The sequence below is a fragment of the Lissotriton vulgaris genome, chromosome 4_1, assembly GCF_964263255.1.
Source record: "Lissotriton vulgaris chromosome 4_1, aLisVul1.2, whole genome shotgun sequence".
In the NCBI taxonomy this organism is placed as follows: domain Eukaryota; kingdom Metazoa; phylum Chordata; class Amphibia; order Caudata; family Salamandridae; genus Lissotriton; species Lissotriton vulgaris.
Window position 1 is genome coordinate 1,674,842,357 of NC_141691.1, and position 20,058 is coordinate 1,674,862,414.

The 20,058-nt window shown below is 43.6% G+C and overlaps 1 protein-coding gene across 4 annotated transcripts in view; it reads left to right on the forward strand.

Moving 5' to 3' along the window:
* LOC147724396 (carbonic anhydrase 2-like) overlaps positions 1 to 20,058 on the forward strand; it is a 100,304-nt gene that overhangs the window by 61,310 nt on the left and 18,936 nt on the right. For all 4 annotated transcript variants that reach the window (XM_086965956.1, XM_086965955.1, XM_086965957.1 and 1 more), the window contains exons 4-6: positions 4,919 to 5,037; positions 14,745 to 14,837; positions 19,818 to 19,880. In XM_086965956.1, the coding sequence (XP_086822082.1) occupies positions 4,919 to 5,037; positions 14,745 to 14,837; positions 19,818 to 19,880 (275 nt within the window). The remainder of the gene's footprint in view (positions 1 to 4,918; positions 5,038 to 14,744; positions 14,838 to 19,817; positions 19,881 to 20,058) is intronic.

A 20,058-nucleotide genomic window follows, 5' to 3' on the forward strand; every position in this document is an offset into this window, starting at 1 on the left:
TGGAAAGTGCTTATGAATTTATTTTATTTATTTATTTAATTTATATGGCGCGTTATAACCACCGGGGTCTCTAAGCGCTGTTTGTCCAGATTTACATAGTGAGGTATTACATTCACTTGATCCCACCTGTACACCTAAGGTCTGCTCCATGCTTGTTTAAATAATGCAGTTTTTAGTTTTTTTCTGAAGGATAGTAAGTTGCTTTCCTTCCTGAGTTCTGGAGCCAGTTTGTTCCATAAGGCTGGGAGTGTGTTGGAAAACGCACGACCCCCCACCGTGAATGATGATACTGCTTTCTATATTTTTTCTCCCGAAGAAGTGCTACATAGCTGTGAAATGCACAGACAAAACATTGTTTAAATGGTGGGCACAGGAAAACGGAACTCAAATCCCTGTTACAAAAAAGGTAACAATTGTGTAGATAACTTCTCAAGAAAGAGCTTTGAAGTCAATGAAAAACTGATCAATATTGACAACTGAAATCGGTGTTATCTACTGGTTAAATTTCGTGCCTGGTGCACAGAGAGACTTCTTGGCTGGATGAATGTGAGCAGCGAAATCCGAATCTACAAACTTTGTCATAGGTTGCCTTGCACTAGTGAACAAGGCTGGTGCACTTATAACAATAGGGGACCCTTTGATTGACTTAGTATAGTTAGGGTTCCATAGGAGTACTCACATGGACTGTACATACTCAGTTGTCCAACAGTGCCCCGCGGTGGGTAGTTAGTTTTCAGGATAACCATAAACTATTCGATATATTCCTATCTTATATACAACTATCCCATATAAATATAATGAACATCTGATACGGAGCTGTCCCTTTTGCACCTAGGCTGTGAATGACATCTTTTAGTGTAAATGAGGCTCAGGAAAGATTGCTGTCCTCATCCTTTCATATTAACTCCCTACTGTCCCTGCCCTTTTCTAGTGAATGCTCTGCGGAAGCATTGCAGCCTGCAGGTGCCAATCTTAGGTAATAAACTTATTTTCACTCTGTTTTCTTTTCTGTCCTACATATACATTAAAGGTCTCTCTGTAACTGGATTAAACCAGCAGACATTACTTGCTGTTCTCAATATCAAACCAGTGGTAAACGTTGCATATCAACAACTCGGTTGCCATTCACTATATTTACATTTTTAAATGAAGACAATTCACGAAGGCATCCTAGAGTATGTAAAAGAGTACTTCTGTATCATAATTACTGCCGTTGCAAACCACCCCAAACCATCTAAAATGTGATTATTCAGGTCTTATGGAGATAGCACCAATAGAAAGGACTGTGCCCTCTGTGCACTTTTGCGAACAGCGAGTTGGCTGCTTCGTTGCCAATTCACAAATGTTTAAAAAAAGAACCGCTGGCTGTTTAGCAAATCCTCTGTCACTGGGTGCTGCCAAGCCGTGTGCGCATCTTTACTATTAGGCCAAACCTGTTTCCGTTGAGTCACAGGGGTACCGTGGGCCGAGCCCTCCCTGTGACGTGTACCGTCTGAAGCAGCGAGCAGCGCCCTGAATAAATGCAACGCCTTTAGTGTGTGGTAGAGCCATGCGCGAGAGCCACAACACAAGGTCACGTCATAGGCACGGCGAGATGCACTGAGGCCTATGACTTGTGTCAGCTGTTGTTGGCCTCGCCCTGCATTCTGTAGGGGCGGCGACGGCGAGTGCAGCGGGTGGACGAGTCTGAGTGAAAAGCGTGCAAGAAACCGATGCATTCCATGTAATGCAATGGACAGTAACACCGGACTTCTCTCATATGCTAGAAAGGTCTCATTATGTGAACTACATTTCTTACAGGTTTTTAATGTTTGCCTCAATAAACAGCGATCGTGTTTCAGGTTTATAAAACTGCTTCTGAGGGAATGTGCCTTAATTTCTTCAGTAGTATTCAAGTGCCTGGGTAGTTGATATACATGTATTTACCGTCATACATTCTGCGACTGGAAACATAACAAAGTCATAGTGCACCACAAATTCAGACGAGCTTAAGCGTATGTTGCACGAGTGGCACACAATGCATCATCTTCACTGGCAGAGTAATTTCACAGTTGATTACTTTTCATCTCTACACATTAATAATCAGAATGTATTGCCTTTTTCTCTGTAACTAGCCACTGCAGGTCACATATATCAGTTTAAATGAGTGGTTGTCATTTGGTCATCTCACACTGCCAGTATCACGTGCTCCTCCGTTCAGATAAGCTGCTGATCGGTCATGCAAGGTCACAGAAGGTGAAGTATGATTGGTAATTGGAAAATGCTCTACAGCGCGAGCGCCTTCCACGGTCCACCCTTCTCCAGTTTCCTCAGCGCGGTTCGCGGGCAGCATTCTCATGACACAGCCTCTGCGAACGGCCTGTGTAGCAAGTAGTACGATGTAGTAATCCCTGAATGAAAGTAACCTCCTTTCAACCTTAGTTTAAATGTGATCCCATGCATATGGAATGTCGTTCTGTTCAACCTGTATGAGCAGAAAGCAAATACAAGTTTGATTTCCTTTTACTACAAACAAACCATCACAGACAGCTATCCTGGCTATATCAGGACCTGACATGTAACGCAAAGATCTTTCGAGCAATTGGAGAGGGTGTGGCTAACGGCCAGAGCTGCCGACTTTGGGATGGAGGAACCTGGAACGAGACTCGCCGTTGGCTCAACAACCTGTGATTCTGAGCACATCACTTAAACCCCCGTGCACAGAAAAAATATATGTGTTGCTGTGCACAATATGTGGTGCTCATGCAAAGCTCCAATACCTTTCGGGTCAAGTTCGTGCTGTATAAACGGACAAAGAAGAATTGGGAAGAATCCCCATTGAGGACTATTGAGGGTGTTGTGACCCAAAAATAAGTTGTTGCTTTTTTAGGAGAGGTCTTCGTTCAGTCCTGAGATTGTCTTTTAGAACAGTTTTTCCTGTGGATGGGTAGTTTTTCAAGGGCTTTATTAGACGTCTTCCCAGTGTTTCACTCTGAGTAAACCGGTTTGACTTCTGTGTAGAGCTCTGTAGAGTCGTTTTCTCGCTTCTCGATGAATCGAATTCAGTTACACCTGGTATTTCCAGCAGCCCACAATACACCTACTGGAAACAGAAACTTCACTTTGGAAAGCGCTCAGTACTACTCGCTTGGCATTGGCTCTTCGAGAGCACATGGCAAATGGTGGTAGTGGCAAACACAACAAGATGATGGACGGAGTGCTGAAACTTTTCAACTCGTCACCCCCAGTCAAGAGATCTGGGTTGAATCCACCATTGTTCTTTTGCTCACCATGCCCCCACAGTTTAGACCCAGCCAAATGCAAATCAGTCTTGACCCTGCTTCTCATGGGAACAGTCCAGCCCGAACTTCCACTCCTCCCTGGCCCGGAAACAAGCACCGGAGGACCGTAGGAGCGGTTGGGAGTGAGCAAAAGAACAGTGGATTAAACCCAGATCTCTTGACTGGGGGGTGGTTGAAAAGTTTCAGCACTCCGGCCATCCTCTTGTTGTGTATGCTAAGTGGTGATACAGGAACACGGCACAATACTCAAGCTGAATGTCAGTGGCAAGACCTCAGGATCTCCACTTCATTTGTGTTCTGCTTGTATTTTTAAAGACCTGGCTACTCCTGGCATCCGCCCATAGCCTGTTTATTTAGAGAATGTATCTACCACTCCGCCACCTGTGGGACAATCCCAGAGACCCTGAGATTAGAATTGGTGACTCTTCTGCCGAAATATCGCATTCTATTCTATAAGGTTTACTAAACTATTAGCCAATATCCAATCTAAATTAGGCACCTAATGAGCAGATGGCTATGAATTAATGTCAACCTTTCATAAAGATGAGCACCCTATGCAGAACAGTTCAGACAGATTTCAATGCAATGCATTGTAGCGGATAAGTCTTTACTGCAATTGTAGTTGATTTACGACAGGAGTTGAAAGTGGATTCTGTCTGGGCACTGAAATTACTTTATCTATCCACGACTTTCAGAACAGTCAACCACATTATTCTCCTAACCAGGCTTCACAACATTGAGAATTCATGTTCAGCCTTGATTTGGACCAACTTATTTTTATCAGTTTTTTTTTATATTCAATGGCTCTATGGTTGCTGACTTGTAAGTTTCCGCCTGGGTCTACCCAGATAATAATGCTTAAAAAATCTCATCAATGAATTTGTTTGTTCTTTCAGTATACATGTATGTATTTATTCGGATGACAAGCAGCTCCTCTTTAATGTTCTACAAACATTCTGAAGGAAAAATAACCCACTTATCCTATCTGAATGCGAGAGAAGACTAAGTGACCACTCATTACTATGAACTCAGAGATTATGGTTGTGTGGGATCTTGCTGACTCTGGTCTTACAGATATGGCCCCATGCAAGGGGGTCATACCCTATTTAGGTTGACAAAGTAAGCAACGTGGATATAATGAAGGAATCCCTGCTGCCCATGGTCACCCAAATATCACAACTTGTTGTAACAGGCTTTTTCCATCCAAGTTAGAATCCCTATTGATGGGCACAAAACTGTACACAATCAGTGGTCTTTCTTCCTGTATATGACCTTTTAATGAATCAGCGAGAGCCCTGGGGCCACGTAGACTGCTCCAGAGCATAAGTGGCAAGCCTCTGAAAAGGGTGCATTTGTAGATAAGTTTTTCGTCCAGGATGGCCAACTCTGGAATGTCCTTCTAATGAACATCTCTTTATCCTTCAAATTGCAAATGTTGGGAAGCCTCTAGTGTTTTGGTCGATTAGGTTTTCTGGTTCACAGCCAAGGGGCCTTGTTTATGTAGACTATTACATCAAAAGAACATCCTGAATGTAACATAACTTTACTGAGGGAATAACTGTGCTGAATGCATAGATTAGCAGAGATGTAAAACAAAGAATCCAAAATAAAGCATATATATTTTATTTGAATTTCAGTGATAAGTGGTGGAGCACTCACTGGGCTGTACAGGCTGAAGCAATTTCACTTTCACTGGGGAAACTGTGACAACCATGGATCCGAACACACTGTTAATGGCCACAAGTATGCTGCAGAGGTACGTCGCTGTGGTCTATGTTTTCTTATGCTTAGAAGATGTGGCACTGTGTTTTACATCATTATGCATTGACTTTTCAAGGCACATAAATGCGTTTTGGAACACATTATAGTTTAAGAAAAAAATTGCCGAATGATTATTAACACCACTTGACTGAGATCAAAGATCAGGAAAATGTACAAGAATAAAATAATGAAAAACCATAGACTTGATCAAGCATATTTTCAGAATAGTTTATTAAATGTTGGTGTGGACCAGGAGACTCAAGTGTGGGTACTCCAAGTTCACCAAAATACCATGGAACATGGATCACTCTTGAAACAAAGGAACAATAAAGGCGATCCTTATATTAGAGAAAGATGTAAATAAAATGCTCTGTCAATGGTACGAGTTGCAGTAAATTGCAATGCGATACAATGAGCTTTACAGAAGTATAGATAACCAAGCCGGAATGCGTTCTTTAATGATAATATTCTGGAGTAAATATCTGCGATCAGATAAAAGGTATATGATAATCATGCTTCATTACAATGTAGAGAAACAGCCTTTACATCGCATGCGTTACAACGCATGCAATTACAATGCGGTTGTTACAATGACCATGTTGTTACATCGCAGTACATTACAACGCAAGTCATTGCATCAACTTGCTGTAGGGGGCACGCTAACATAAGGAATAGTATAACTTACTATTCCAAGACCTTCCCTACTGTTGTGCACACGTGAGTTGGAATAGTAAATTATACTATTCCTAAGTCCAAGCAAGTCGATGTAACGACTTGCATTGTAATGTACTGCAATGTAACAACGTAGTCGTTGTAACGACTGCCATGTAATTACATGTGTTGTAAACGCATGCAATATAAAGTGTCCTATTCTACAATGTACTGCGAAACACAAAAAAATGTGGGGCATAACAAATGTTCCTTAGCTATGTAGATGTCTTTTCCTATACCACACTGAGGATCCTCTAAGAAGAGAACACACTTGAAACCCTATCGTAGTCACGAAGTAGAAACAAAAACTGCAATAAGAAGTTTCGAGGATATTGATTATGAATTTGTCAGATTTACATTCATAAGCAGTGGCAAGGAACTTGACCAAAAAATACTACTAATGTGTTTGTTCATAGCTTAGGTGAAACATTTGATGCTGTAGCACATGGAAATCATACATAGAAAATTATGAAATATTGTTCCAAAAGCAAATATTCAGCTATGTCTCAAGAAGGGGTTTGTTTTTGGTGTTCCAACCGACACAAATTATTTGTATTTCTCTCACCACTCCGCTCATACTCCTTTATGGGTGTCAATGTCTGCTCATTCATTGTGAACATACGCCTATGAAAATTACACAAACGCCCACCACAATTAGGCAGTGATGATCAGGCAATTTTTTTCAGCAGTTACTCCTTTAACTACAGTACATATTTGGGCTGCACACAAAGCATAAGGCATTTGTTTAAAAGTGATGGTGTGCCACTAGTAAGACGTAGCCTAATTCCAGTATTTCAACTAAAATTTAAAGACTACCCAATGTGTTGCATAAATAATAACCAGATTCTAGTTAGGTAAAGCAAGAACCATCAAAGCTTGTACTTGATATATCATTACACAACTATCCCTACAATGAGGTAAGCGAAACAGGATGCAGGAAATGTAGGACAGATTTCAGGGAAGACAGAAAGATGTAAGCATTGTAGCTCTCTATTATTGAAAACCACGAGCAATTTCAATGTAAATTGATAGAAATACTGTTCTGAAAAACACTGTCTGAGCCCATTTCTATTGGCGATCCACAGTCCCATCCCTTTTGCAAGCCATTCGTTCTCCTTCCCACCTCTCTCTTTTTCTTTGACACAACTGCATGCATGTCCTATGTTCTTACCAGCCCTGAAATGCAGGACGACTATACCTAGATGTGGCTGACAGATGATTATGAAAACATATGCTCTGCTAAGGTATACTATGTTACGCCAAGTTATGTTATTTTTATGCTTATTTTTATGGGTTTGTAAAGCTTTCACATTGGATCCAAGGTTTCTTGGTCATGTATAGAAAAGAGATGAATAACATACATTTTTAAATAGCCTGATCAGAGAGCGAACAACTATGTCCTCTTTGGTGAACAAAAATCCAAACCATATTCATTGTTGTGTGGTGGCTTATTGTTGGACACTGTATTGTCCACAGATGTGGCACGGAGTCCAGTCTGGACCTGATTTAGACTTTGGCGAATGAGATACTCTATCACAAATGTGATGGATATCCCATCCGTCATATTACATATGGCAGTTGTATTCTGGCAGACCAGATATCTGTCATGTTTGTGATGGAGTATCCCGTCCGGCTCAGTATAAAACAGGCCCTTTAGTCTTAGAGAACAGCCTTGCAATATCACCAGTAATACAATACAGAACTGGTTTAAGGAGTTAAAGTGGGGACAGATAGAGAATAGAAAATGTAAAGCAAACACAATGAAAACACTACCAACACCAGAAAACAAAATGCACCTTGGAAAACCCAGACACCCAGGAAAATAATCATGATTAACTTAACAATGAGCAGATGATTGCTAGTAATAGCCTTCCTATTCAACAACAAATCAGAATAATTACATTAATATGGATAATATCCTATCCTCAAATAATTTTCCTATCATAATAAAACAATACAAGGCACGTTGAAATATGTAAAGAGTCTAAACTAACCCAAATTCCTCTTATCTTTCCCAAATCATTTCTATCTAAATGCTTTTACATTTCATTATCGAAACTACAAAGATCCATGCTTTATTAACAAGGCACTTTGCTTCTTTGTCAGTATATTTCAGGGTTTTCTGGTACTCTATAATCCTTATGGTTTTTCTTTGAATGGTTACTTTATCACTTGAAGCTAATGCTACTTAACATTGTTGCTACATGCATGATACACTTCCATATAGTCTCATGCTGTTTTACTGCCACAGTCTTTTCTTAGAAAACAAGGAATAGACCAGTAATCATAGTATTCCAGAGGCTTACAACTCTAATAATATTAACCTAGCCACCTGACACTCCCTACTCCCCCACATCATAACCAGCATTTGGGAGATTTTAGTTTGTATAAGGTATGCCATGGTTTGCCATTTTCATAATTGTGAAATGGCATTTGGAGGTGTCAGAAAGATATCCCTTCCACATCTAGCACCACACAGCAGTCGTGTACTCAAGAGTATGGGAGAAGGAACTTGCGCTTTGGAATTGTATAGCAGTAAAAGGCTTCACTTTTCCCCCTAACAAGAATTAATTCAAGCTTATTAGCTTTTTCCGACTGCCATTCCTTTTAACAGTGTACCAATTTATTATATAAATTCACTCTTCTCTATAAAGGATCAATAGGTTTCGTAATCTTAAAATCATAAGATTCACAATTGATATGGACCTTAGTTCTTCTTTTAATAAAAAATAAAGGATTAGTTAGCACTCTTTGTAAACACAGTTTCAAGAATAAGCATGGGCGGAAAATCCGTTCCGCTCGCGGATTTTGCGGATTTTCGGTAAATTCGCAATCCGCGACCTCTCGCGAATTTACCGAAAATCCGCAAATTCACACGCAGCGGATTTTTTTTCTTGGTGATACAATATTGCGGCGTGCGGCGTTCACTTACCATCATTTAGCGTTTGCCGAGTTGTTTTTCTCGATATTTTGCGAGTGCTGCGCCATTTTGGATCTTGGTGCAGGATCCCGCGGGAGTTTGGCGACGCATCGCGAGAGTTCGCAATTGCGAACATGTAGGTGTGGTGGGCAGCAACAATCTCGCACTTGCGAAATTACAAAATTTGCAATTCTGCACAAGAAATCCACTAGCAAGCAGGATAGACCTTCTGAAAATGATGATTTTTATCAGAATAACTCCTCAGGTTGACATTTGCCTGCACTTTTTTGGATTTGAGGCCTTTTGACTTTCTTTGGATCACTTTTGGATTAGAAATCAACTTTCACAAGTAAGTTTGTTTGGGGCATTACAGTTGCTGTTCTGCAGAAAAACCAGTTTTGCAAAACTGAAAGCACTCAGTAGGTGCAAAAGTTCACTCATCATTAGTAACCATTCCCTGTAGTACTTCCTGAGGGGCCCCTCCTGAGTTCAGTTGCCTATGTTTGTTTGGGGCATTACAGTTGCTGTTCTGCAGAAAAACGAGTTTTGCAAAACTGAAAGCACTCAGCAGGTGCAAAAGTTCAAACTCATCATTAGTAACCATTCCCTGTAGTGCTTCCTGACTGGGGCCCCTCCAGAGTTCAGTTGCTAGTTGCAAAAATTCTATGACCCTGCTCTGACCCTCACAGCAGGCTCATAGAATAGCTACAAGTAGGCCACAAAGGTCCTGGAAAAAAAATTGCACTGCAACAGAAAGCAAATTACAGATAAGGAAGCAGGTGCCAGACTGGAATTTTAAAACAGTGACACATTAATAAATCAACCCCAAATTAATTCATGTCAGTTGAAGCAGGGCAGGTGTGCTTGCTTCCCCCCCCCCATAATCTACAGTGATGAACCAGAGGGTGGCATTGATGTACCAGAGGGTGGCATGGGTGAAACAGGGTGGCAGTGGTGAAACAGAGGGTGCAGTGAACCTGTGATGATGAACCAGATGTAGAAACAACATAGTCGCGACCATTGCGAGCCGACAAGTAAGTTCGCAATTGCGAACTGGTACAAAACCCTCCCGAACTGGCAGAAACCCTTGCGAACACACAAAAAAAAAAATCGCCAGAATTCGCGGATTTTGCGGATTGCGAGTTCGCAAATACGCAAATTTGCGAACGCCAGATTCGCAAAATTCGCCCATGCTTATTCATGAATAAGAACCAAATCTTGACATCTCTTCACCTTCAAGTGCAGTGCCAACATAGTGTTCCTGCAAACGTCTCGAGGACTTTATTGGGAAACAGGAATCACAATAATTACCATCTTTTACTATTGGTCTTAGAATTTCTTTGGTAAGTAGGGAAAATACATAAAGATCAGGACTCATAAAAGTAGCCATATCAAGAATGGCTGCCACTATTGGAAGCCACTCATGGGAGATGTAGGTGCAATACCTTAATAATGACCATTATCTTGATCTGTAATATTTATTTGTCGAATCCAAAGAATGTGAAGTTCTTTTCAATTCACTATTAGTTTCACCTACGGTATCAGTTTTGGTAATCCTTTTCCTCATCTGTGCAGTCACAATAACAAAACAGGATAGAGATGTCACATGTGATATTGCAGGAATGTTTACATCAACCAGGACACTGTAAACATGGTATGTGAAGAAAAATGAACCTCTTAAGCCTCCTTGACTCTTCGAGTGGATTTCTTGAACAATCAAGGCCAAGCTACAAAATGGTGGTGTGAAGCTTGTGTCAATAAGCATTACATCCTAGTTATTATAACTGCAACAAATATGGGAATGCCCAGCTTGAGGCTTTATTTTGTATAAAAGAACAATACATAATAAATATTACAGAAAATGACCATATCTTAAAATATACAAAGAGCAAAATTAATTCATTGAAATACAGTTGCAACACCTGCACCCAAATAATACACAATATTTAAATTGCGAGAAACACAAACGGTGCTAATGGTCAATGTTTTAAAGGGAGAAAGACTGAGGAGGCAAAAATTCATATAAATCCAATCAGATTAAAGGACAATAGCTCTCATCCACCTCTAGATAGTATGCTTCATCAAAAGGCCCTCCTTACACACCAATCCCAGGAAAGGATGGAATTAAGTGTTAAGTCCTCCGCAGAGCGGAGCGTTTGAGATGTTTGTTAGTAGAGGAAAGATAATTCTTAATAGTAGGTGTGGGTGTGCCTACAATAATGAAATCAAAGCAGAAGAAAGAGAATGACAAAAAGTACCTCCTGGTGGACATATACTATTTTATTCCTGCACCCAATAGGTAGGTGACAAAAAATTTTATGTAATTCGGCCCGAACCTAAATAGTCAATCACGCCAACATTGCAGGTACCCTGTACACTCTGTTCATAGTCGCTAACCTTTCATGAACACCAGAAATCATATGGGAGAGCACAATACAGTTGCTGCAACCTGTAAAGGAATAACACAGGATAAAACAAGATCCTACCACAGAAATGTCAAGCTGGAGATGTAAATGCCCAAATGCAAATCCAATTTAAATGTATGTGGACCGTGGAAAAATCACAGACTGATGTGCTGAGGTTGCCGAGGATAAAAATAACACCACCCCATGATATTTGTGTATCAAAGTCAGTCCTCCTGTTCAATGTTGCCTTCACGAAGCAAATATCAAAGAGTATGTCTTTTTAGAGGAGAAATGATTCCTAATGATATATTGCTTAAGAGTTGAAATTCATCCACCCCTCTAAGAATACAATACAATTCTGCATTAATAATATGTTGCAACAAGGCCTTACTGGACATTTTAATTAAAAATGCATGATAGACAAACTTTCCAGCAAACATAGGATGACTTTTCTGCTTTATATTATTAAACACCGAGACCATCTAGGAGAAACATAGGCTTTAAAGAAATAAAAATGTAAAAGAAAGGCTTGGCGCAGTACGTTGAATTTAATTTTGAATGCTGCATGCTTTATTTTTCTATCCTTTTTTAAAACTAAATTCCAACCAGTAGGTCTGTCGTTGCTCTTGGACGGTGATCCTTTCACTGCAGGAGGCTGGTTCCTCACACTGGCCAGCATCTCAAATGTCACTGTCACTATGTTTTCCTGGTCAGATTACGCTGTTTGGATGAGTCAATTCATGGCACAAAGGGGTCCTCCAGTGTTTTCATCCAGTGGTGATCGTTGCATTGTGTGATAGACAGGGGCTTGTGGCAGCCATGGCTCCCAGGACTATATATCTCGTTTTCTTAGTTGATACCAAAGAATGCAACATCTCTGTTGCACATGCAGAAAGAAGCCACTTGACCGTGGTAACAGCGTCTGCAGGCAACAAGAAAAACAAAAACTTTCAGCTGCCCCAGCCACCTGAGTGTCTGCTTCTTGGAGGCCAATCAACTATGCAATCACTGTGGACAGGCGCCTTTACGCAAATCAATAACAAAAGACACACAGATGATGGACGGAATGCAGAGCAAATCAAAAATTCACCCCCCAGTCAAGAGATCTGGGCCGGAAACAAGCATCCTGGTGCCAGTTTTGGGGCATCACTTCTTATCAACCACGCTATCTTGAATACAGTGGTACAGTGAGCCCAGGACCCATGTCTGGGCATATCTGGTGCACTTAGGGCGAGAAAGCAAAAGACACACAATTGATGGACGGAATGCAGAGCAAATCAAACATTCACCCCCAGTCAAGATATCTTGGTTAAATCCATTGTTCTTTTGCTCACCATCCATCCCAGTTTAGACCCAGCAATATGCAAACCAGTCATGACCCTGTTCCTCATAGGAACAGTCCAGCCCGAACTGCCAAGCCAGGTCCTCCTTGGACCAGAAACAAACATCCTGGATTTCGGGGCATTACCTCTGATCAGCCAGGCTAGCTTGAATCCAGTGGCACAGTGAGCCTGTCTGGGCTTACCCGGCACACTTAGGTCAAGAAAGCAAAAGACACACAGATGATGGACGGAATGCAGTGAAAATCAAACATTCACCCCCAGTCCAGACATCTGGGTTAAATACATCGTTCTTTTGCTCACCATTCCACCCCAGGGCTTTCCATGCCATTGGAGTCAAGCTAGCCTGGCTGATGAGTGGTGATGTTGCGAACCTGGTCCCAGGAAGCTTGTTTCCAGTCCAGGCAGGATCTGGCCTTGCAGTTTGGGCTGGACTGCTCCCATTGCCTACTTTGCCCATGCCTTAAAACATCTCTGCTAGGAGTTCTGAGGCACATCTACCTCATCTGAGGGACATATAGATGGCTAATATTGCCACAGATACCCACATGAGGCCGATTTGTTGAGCCTCACTGCTTCGCTGGTCACCTGCTCCACCAACATGGGTAATCTACAAGCAGCCCTCAGGGTTGCAAGGGCAGTCTCAATATCTGCAGTGGGGGTTCGGGCTCTATGCGTCCATCTTCATCCACTTGCTAGGAGTAAATTTTCCTTGCCACAGAGGTCATGATGACAAGCACTGTGGCCATGTAGATACCTCGTCATTACATTCATGCCTCCGTCATCCAAAATCCTCTGGGTGAAGAGGGAAGTATCTGCTCTTCCGCCCAGTGCCCTGCAAAAAGTTTTGGTGAATGCATTTCCCTGCTAAATTGAATTAGCGCATTAGAAGCAGCATTCGAAAAATGTCAGTTAACTCTGTGACAGATTTGAGGCCTATCTCCAACCAATTCAAGCTGATACTTTGTCAAACTCACCTTTGGAACTAGACAGATGCTTGACCATCATATCCCTGTTATTGCATAGTGATGCAATCACAATCTGCTCTAGGAAAAGCCTTGCAGTGAGCTTGGCTTGTGGATACTTTATATAACTCTGTGCGCAACACCAAAGACTGAATCCACACAGATTACATACTGAAGTCAGCCGCCCATTGGTGGCCAGTAATTTTAGCAGGGGGGGACAGACAGAGCACACATGCTCACAGACACATTCATCCATACTCATGCATTCACACACAGGCGCAAGCACACAGATCCATTCACAACACTCATTACCAAATATTCAAACATACACGCATGTACTCAGGCACCAAACATTACTTTTTTAAAATCACTCTTAATTGCAGCTCTGCCTTGGAAGTCCCAGGAGGGTTGAGACTGCTGGCTTTCCCCATTGGTTGATCAATGAGGGAAGGCAGCAGTCCCAAGCCTTCGAGGCCCCGGTAGGGTGGGACTGCTGCATTCCCTCATTGGCTGTCCCTAAATCAGCCAATGAGGGAAGGGAGCAGTTCCAATATTGTCACAGAGAGGGATGGAGTCAGTGAGACTGATGACTCACCCCACTCTGTGATGAGTGTCACTGACTGACACTCGGCTCTGGGCACTTCAAGGCTTAAAGCTTCCCTTGTCACAAGGGCCTTTACGACCTTAGGTGAGCTGAGGAGGTAACGCCCACAGGATCTGTGACATCTTCAGACCAGCAAGGTTCAGCTCAGGCAGCCAGGAGCCTGTGCATTTAGCACATGTCTAGCTCCTTTCTGCCTGACCTGAAAGTGAAGAGTGTATGTCAGGCTGACCTTTGCTCAGCCTGATGGGAACTCTTCTTGAGGGGCAAAAGGTGAGGAGGCATGGCCCCTCAGCCCAGATAGATGTGCCGCGGCTGGTGAGACTTCTGAAAGGGAAACCCTAAGGGCTTCATACATAGGTTTGTGGAAGTTACTTCACAGCTCTCTAGCGGTCTTATTCTTCTTTCTATTAGAAAGTGCCAACTGATGAGAAAGATGAAAACAAATTCACCTTGCCTTTTAGAAAAGGTGATTAAAAACAAATGTGTTTTTTCAGTTTTACATAGTGCAAACTCGACCCGAAGGTATTGGAGCTCTTTACATGAGCACTAGTTATATTACACAAAGACACATGCATTTTTGGTAGGCACAAGGAGATTAATTTACACACTTAGAGCAAGGTACAGTTTTAGAGGTCGTTAAAACTAGAGCAGTGGCCTGCAGTAGGTGTTTGTCATATAGGATTTGATCAATGTAAACAGTTGCAGTTTGTTTTTCTAATTCAGTGTTATTAAACCACATTTCTTTCTGCTTTCACAGCTTCATTTGGTGCACTGGAACACAAAGTACAGCTCGTTTGGTGAGGCTGTACGGCATTGTGATGGTCTGGCTGTCCTTGGTGTTTTTCTGCAGGTGAGCAGAGAAAGAATCAAAGAATTTCCCACTTTGCATTCTGAATGTGCCCAAACTGTCCATGCCTATGCTGCCCTTGCAGCCTCCATACCACGCCTCACAATGCATTCAATCAATCAATCAATCAATCAATCAATCAATCAATCAATCAATCAATCAATCAATCATTCAATCAATCAGTAACTTTTAAAGCACAACTACTCCTCCCTGAGGGTCCTAAGGTGATGGGTAGAGGGGAGGGCTCGGTCTGCGGTTCAGTCAAAGAGCCAGGTCTAGAGGTCGTTCCTGAATTGCAGCAGCAATGGGGATTGCCTAAGGTGCAGAGGCAGAGAGTTCCAGGTCTTTACAGTGAGGTAGAAGGATCTTTCTCTGTCCGTGGTCTTGTGGATCCATGGGACGTTGGCCATGGCCAGTTGAGCAGAGTGGATATGTCTGGTGGGAGTGTAGAAGGAGAGGCGGAGGTTGAGGTACACAAGTCTGGTGCTGTGGAGGACTTTACAGGCACGTGTGAGAAGTTTGAAGGTGATTCTCTTGTTGACCGGAAGCCAGTGAAAGTCTCTCAGGTGGCCGGTGATGTGGTTGTGGTGTGAGATGTTCAGGATGAGGCTGGATGGTCTGCAGTTTTTTTGGCCGTTTCTGGGTGGTGCCGGCGTAGAGTGCTTTGCCGTAGTCAAGTCTGCTACTGACGAGTGCATGGGTGACCATTTTCCTGGACTCGGTGGGGATCCACTTGAAGATCTTACAAATGAGGTGGTGCGTGTGGAAGCAGAAGGGATGAGACAGCATTGATTTGGTGGTTCATTGAGAGCGAGGAGTCCATTGTGATGCCGAGGTTTTGTGTGTGGTCTGTGGGAGTGGGGGGCATTCTGAGTGCTGCGGGCCACCAAGAGTTGTGCCATGATTTATTGTATGATATCACACTCAGACAGGCCAATAATCTCCCCACCTAGGGTCATTCTCATCTGCCCCCCTCGTCTTCACTAACATCCTATCTCGCAATTACTTGCACCTGAGTTGTATTCAGCTCCTGCTATTCACACCTCCTGCCTCTTAGTGTTACCCGCACTGAGTCCTGCGTTATTATTCATGCATCCTGCCTCTCACTGTCAAACCTCCTTTCTCTTGCTGATATCTTCACTGCCCTTTGCTGTCACTGAAACCTACTTCCTCTCTGAAAATGCCGGATGCCTGAGCCAGGGAGGAGAGACGTCTGGGCCAGGCGGCCTGTCTCTCTCTTTACCTTTGTCTGGCATATTGACCTCTACGTGACCTTGTTGGACTGTTTTGTCAAGTCAAGTAAAAAAGGTCCGGTCTTAAATGATACTACAGCAACAGATATCATTAATCAGTTGCTTCAGGACAGAGATTACAGAAGCTTGAAAAGCACCTTGCCACACTCTTTTCACTATAGAGCATGGGTACACACAAACATTTTCCCAGGGGCCAAAAACTTTGATCTGCGATTTGACTGAGGGCCGCTTTTAAGCCAGAAGGGTGGCTGTTGAGAGGGCGGGGAGAGATAAGGTGAGGCGAGGCATGTACATCTAGTGGCTGAATTGCACAACGTAAAACCCGAAAATATGGACCAAACCTGGCTTCCCCATCTGATCACATTTTGTGATCCTAGGCAATTGTTATATTTCTTTTCCCCTCCTTTTACTTCATTGTCACATATAAGAGGACCTCCAAATACAAGACTTCAGGATTTGTGCTGTACAAAACCTTTTGTGTTTGATTTAATAAACTATAATGTTTCTGTATAATAGCAATCCAGGCTACCCAAAGGGTGCACATAACTGACTTGCCTCTTAGTTCACTACTGGCATTGTTGTCAGGGTGAGACTCAAAAATACTTCTCCATGCACTGATATAACCTGATGTACTAAGGTGAAACGGTTCAGAAGGTTAATGAAATACGCTTTTTAAATTTACTTTTTCATATTTTACACGTTTGCTGAAAGATTAAATTAACATTTAAATAAATGCTTGCCCATTTATTTAGTGGAGAAAAATAAACAGCAACCCAGTGCATTTTTTGAACCAGGGGGCCGCATGTAAAATTCAGGAGGGCTGCATGCGGCCCCCAGGCCGTACTTTGAGTATCACCAGTGGCTACGCTAAGGCAGAGGAGCGTTGCCGCACTGCTCGTTGAGCAGTGAAAAATAAAAATAAAATGATAATATGAAGAAGTTATTACCATTTTCTTTTTCTTTGTGGAACTCCGACTCCAGCCTGGTCGGGCGGGGCAGAGCTGGACTCCTCCACTTCAGAGGGAGCAGGAGTGGTGTACACCACCTCCCTAAGTGCGCATGACGGCTTGGTCGGTCCTCTGGGGCCGTCCAAACAGCCATGCACACTTGGCATGTTCTTCACTGGGCTGGGTTGCACAGACCAGTGGAGCACTTACCCAGCCTTCCAGTTACTGCCTGAGCGGCCATTTCGGCAGTCTCAGACTAAGCACGACACTGCTCTGCAGTGTAGTAATTGGCTGGTAAGTCCGGGAAACTTGGTGCTTCGGGTGCTCTGCTAGGATGCAAGGAGAGACTTGCGGCGGCGGGGAAGAAGATAAGTTAATTTTTTATATTTATATCCTGCCTCCCTCACTATTCTCCGTACAGAGTAGGGGTGGGCGGCCAGCTACGCTCCGTGCACGGAGTGTGCGTAGTGCCGTCTCCTACGCATTTTGCGTAGCGGGCGTAGCCAGGCGGCACTACGCACGCTCCGCAGACGGTGCGTAGCCGGCCGCCACCCGCCTCCCTCCCGCCCTCCCTAAATACTTCAATAAACTGCTAAAAAGCTTTTAAAAACACTTACCTTGTCCGCCGCGTCCCCGGTGCTCCCTCTCGCCGTCCCTGGATTCGCGCCACCATTTCAAATACTAATGCGCATGTGCGGGCGCCCGCGCATGCGTATTTCTCACGAGAAATGCGCATGCGCGGGCGCCCGGCCATGCGCATTAGTATTCGAAATGAATGCGCGAGTCCAGGGACGGCGAGAGGGAGCTCCGGGGACGCGGCAGACAAGGTAAGTGTTTTTAAAAGCTTTTTAGCCGTTTATTGCAGTATTTAGGGATGGCGGGAGGGAGGCGGGCAGCGCGTAGTGGGGCTACGCGGAGTGCGCAGGTGGGCGTAGTTTTGTGCCCACTTTGTGTAGCTCCGCGTAGCCCCACTCCGCACACTACGCCCAGGGTTAGTACAGAGGCAGCTGCCACAGAGTATCACTGCTAGGGCTCGAGAAAATGCCATTGCTGGTATGTGGCGCAAGAAGTCCTGGACAAAATTAAGCCCCGGAGCAGCAGTGCACTTCCTGCTACTGTATGCATAGCACAAGGCGTGCAAACCTGGATAAAAAAACCTGCCTCATTTGTGCAACTCCCATTGTGTAAAACACACACCCCATAGGGCACCCATTATAAATGTCCACCCTTACTTCTCCTCGAAAAGGGTCCCACTCATGACACCATGCCACCACGGTCTTGAGAAAATGAATCCTGTCTTGAAAGGTGATAATACACAGTTGCCCACCTGCGGGCACTCAGAGGGCACTCTCGTGCATTCACAGAGAGCCCCCTCTAGCTGGGATCCAGCAGTGAGTGTAAAGTAGGACAAAGCTATAGCACTAACAGTATGTGAACTATCAGGACCAAGGGTCCTCTCCAGTATCACATGCAGATTCAGTTCCACATCAAGCACACAAACTAGACCTTGCTATGTGCGTTACCCCCTTCCTCCACAACGTCTTACGTCATCCAGCGTTAAAACGTGCAAGATGGCCGCGCCCATTCTTACTGTCACGAGCCAGTGAGCCCGTTATCCTTACTATTCTTTTTATTACAGACAGCCAAACTGCATATATATTCAGGTATTACAATTACCCGTTATATGTCCTGTCTCTATGGCTATTAACGAGATCTAACCATTCTTGAGTTTCGGGGAGTTCAGTGACTCTCGAGAATAATCTTCAGGTAACATTCGAGATCAGTTTTAGTGGACAGGCAGCGGTGGGTCAGGGTGGCACTTGCATTTTAGATGCCTGTAAAGTGATTGCTAATTACTGCCCATTCCTGAGCTCAAGACATCCCGTCATAGGGACCACACATCACTTTATAGGGACAGTTAGAGTGCAAACCTGTGTAGAAAGAAACAAAACATCAACATATAAAAGGGGTTGTCTCAAAGCGCAGATGAGGGTCACTTCGCATTCAGTAGAGGCAAAACGAGGTGTCGGAGGTTCCTTAGCAATGGTAGACCAGAAGCGCGTTGAAGAGATGGAATTCAATGTCGGTCTGAGTTGGAGAAGAGAAGGAGTGAGTCTGACCCGTGGCACATACGTGAAGATCCTGGGCGCAGGCTTGTCTAGATGGAAAGGTGTTGTGGGTCGCGTTGGCCTTATGAGATGGGGTTCGGTGGTGGTTACTGTTTTGGAGATGCTACAGTGAGTGTTGGAGATGATGTGTTTCTAGAGCCTGAACCAGTGTAGGTTTGTGACAGTAGATGTGATGAGGTCACCTTTCCCTGCATCTGTGATGTGCCAGGTGACTGCATGAAAGATGCACTTCAGCACAACCAATGAAAGGCTGGGGATCTCAGTGGTCAGGATGCTGCCACTGTCACGGTGGGGGCAGACCAGGGTGTGCGCGGTTCTGCAGTCTGCTTGGAGAAGATACAGAGTTTAGTGTGGAGGGACGACTGATAACTGACTGACTGGGCTTCTTGGCAATGTAACTTCTGAAGGAGGGGTTGCTGTTGATGATGACTCTTTTTTACATGTTCTGTACAGGTTGAGTAAGTTGATTTCTAAGCAACTCACCCAAATCATTTTATAAAAACCCTCTAGATTCCTGTAAGAAACAAGAAGATGCCACTGGGCTCTAAAGCATCGTGCCATGATGATGCAATATAAAATGCTCTTTCATTGTGTAGCACAACACAAAGTTGTTTGCAAGAAATACTTCACTTTTCTTAATTTTGTCTCCTGCAGATAGGACATGCAAACCCTGACATGCAAAAGATTATTGACGCACTGGATCTCATTCCAACCAAGGTAACAATTCATTGTGTAAAATCTCCCATCAATAACACCCCGTTAGGAATGGCAGCGCAGTGTTTTGTGGGACGGCTGAAATGCACAAGTGCTCAGTCGTGCCTAGACGCGCTGACTTTATTGATGCACCCTTTTAAAGTCTGCCACAGCCAGCTTCTCTTTTGAGGATCAATATCTT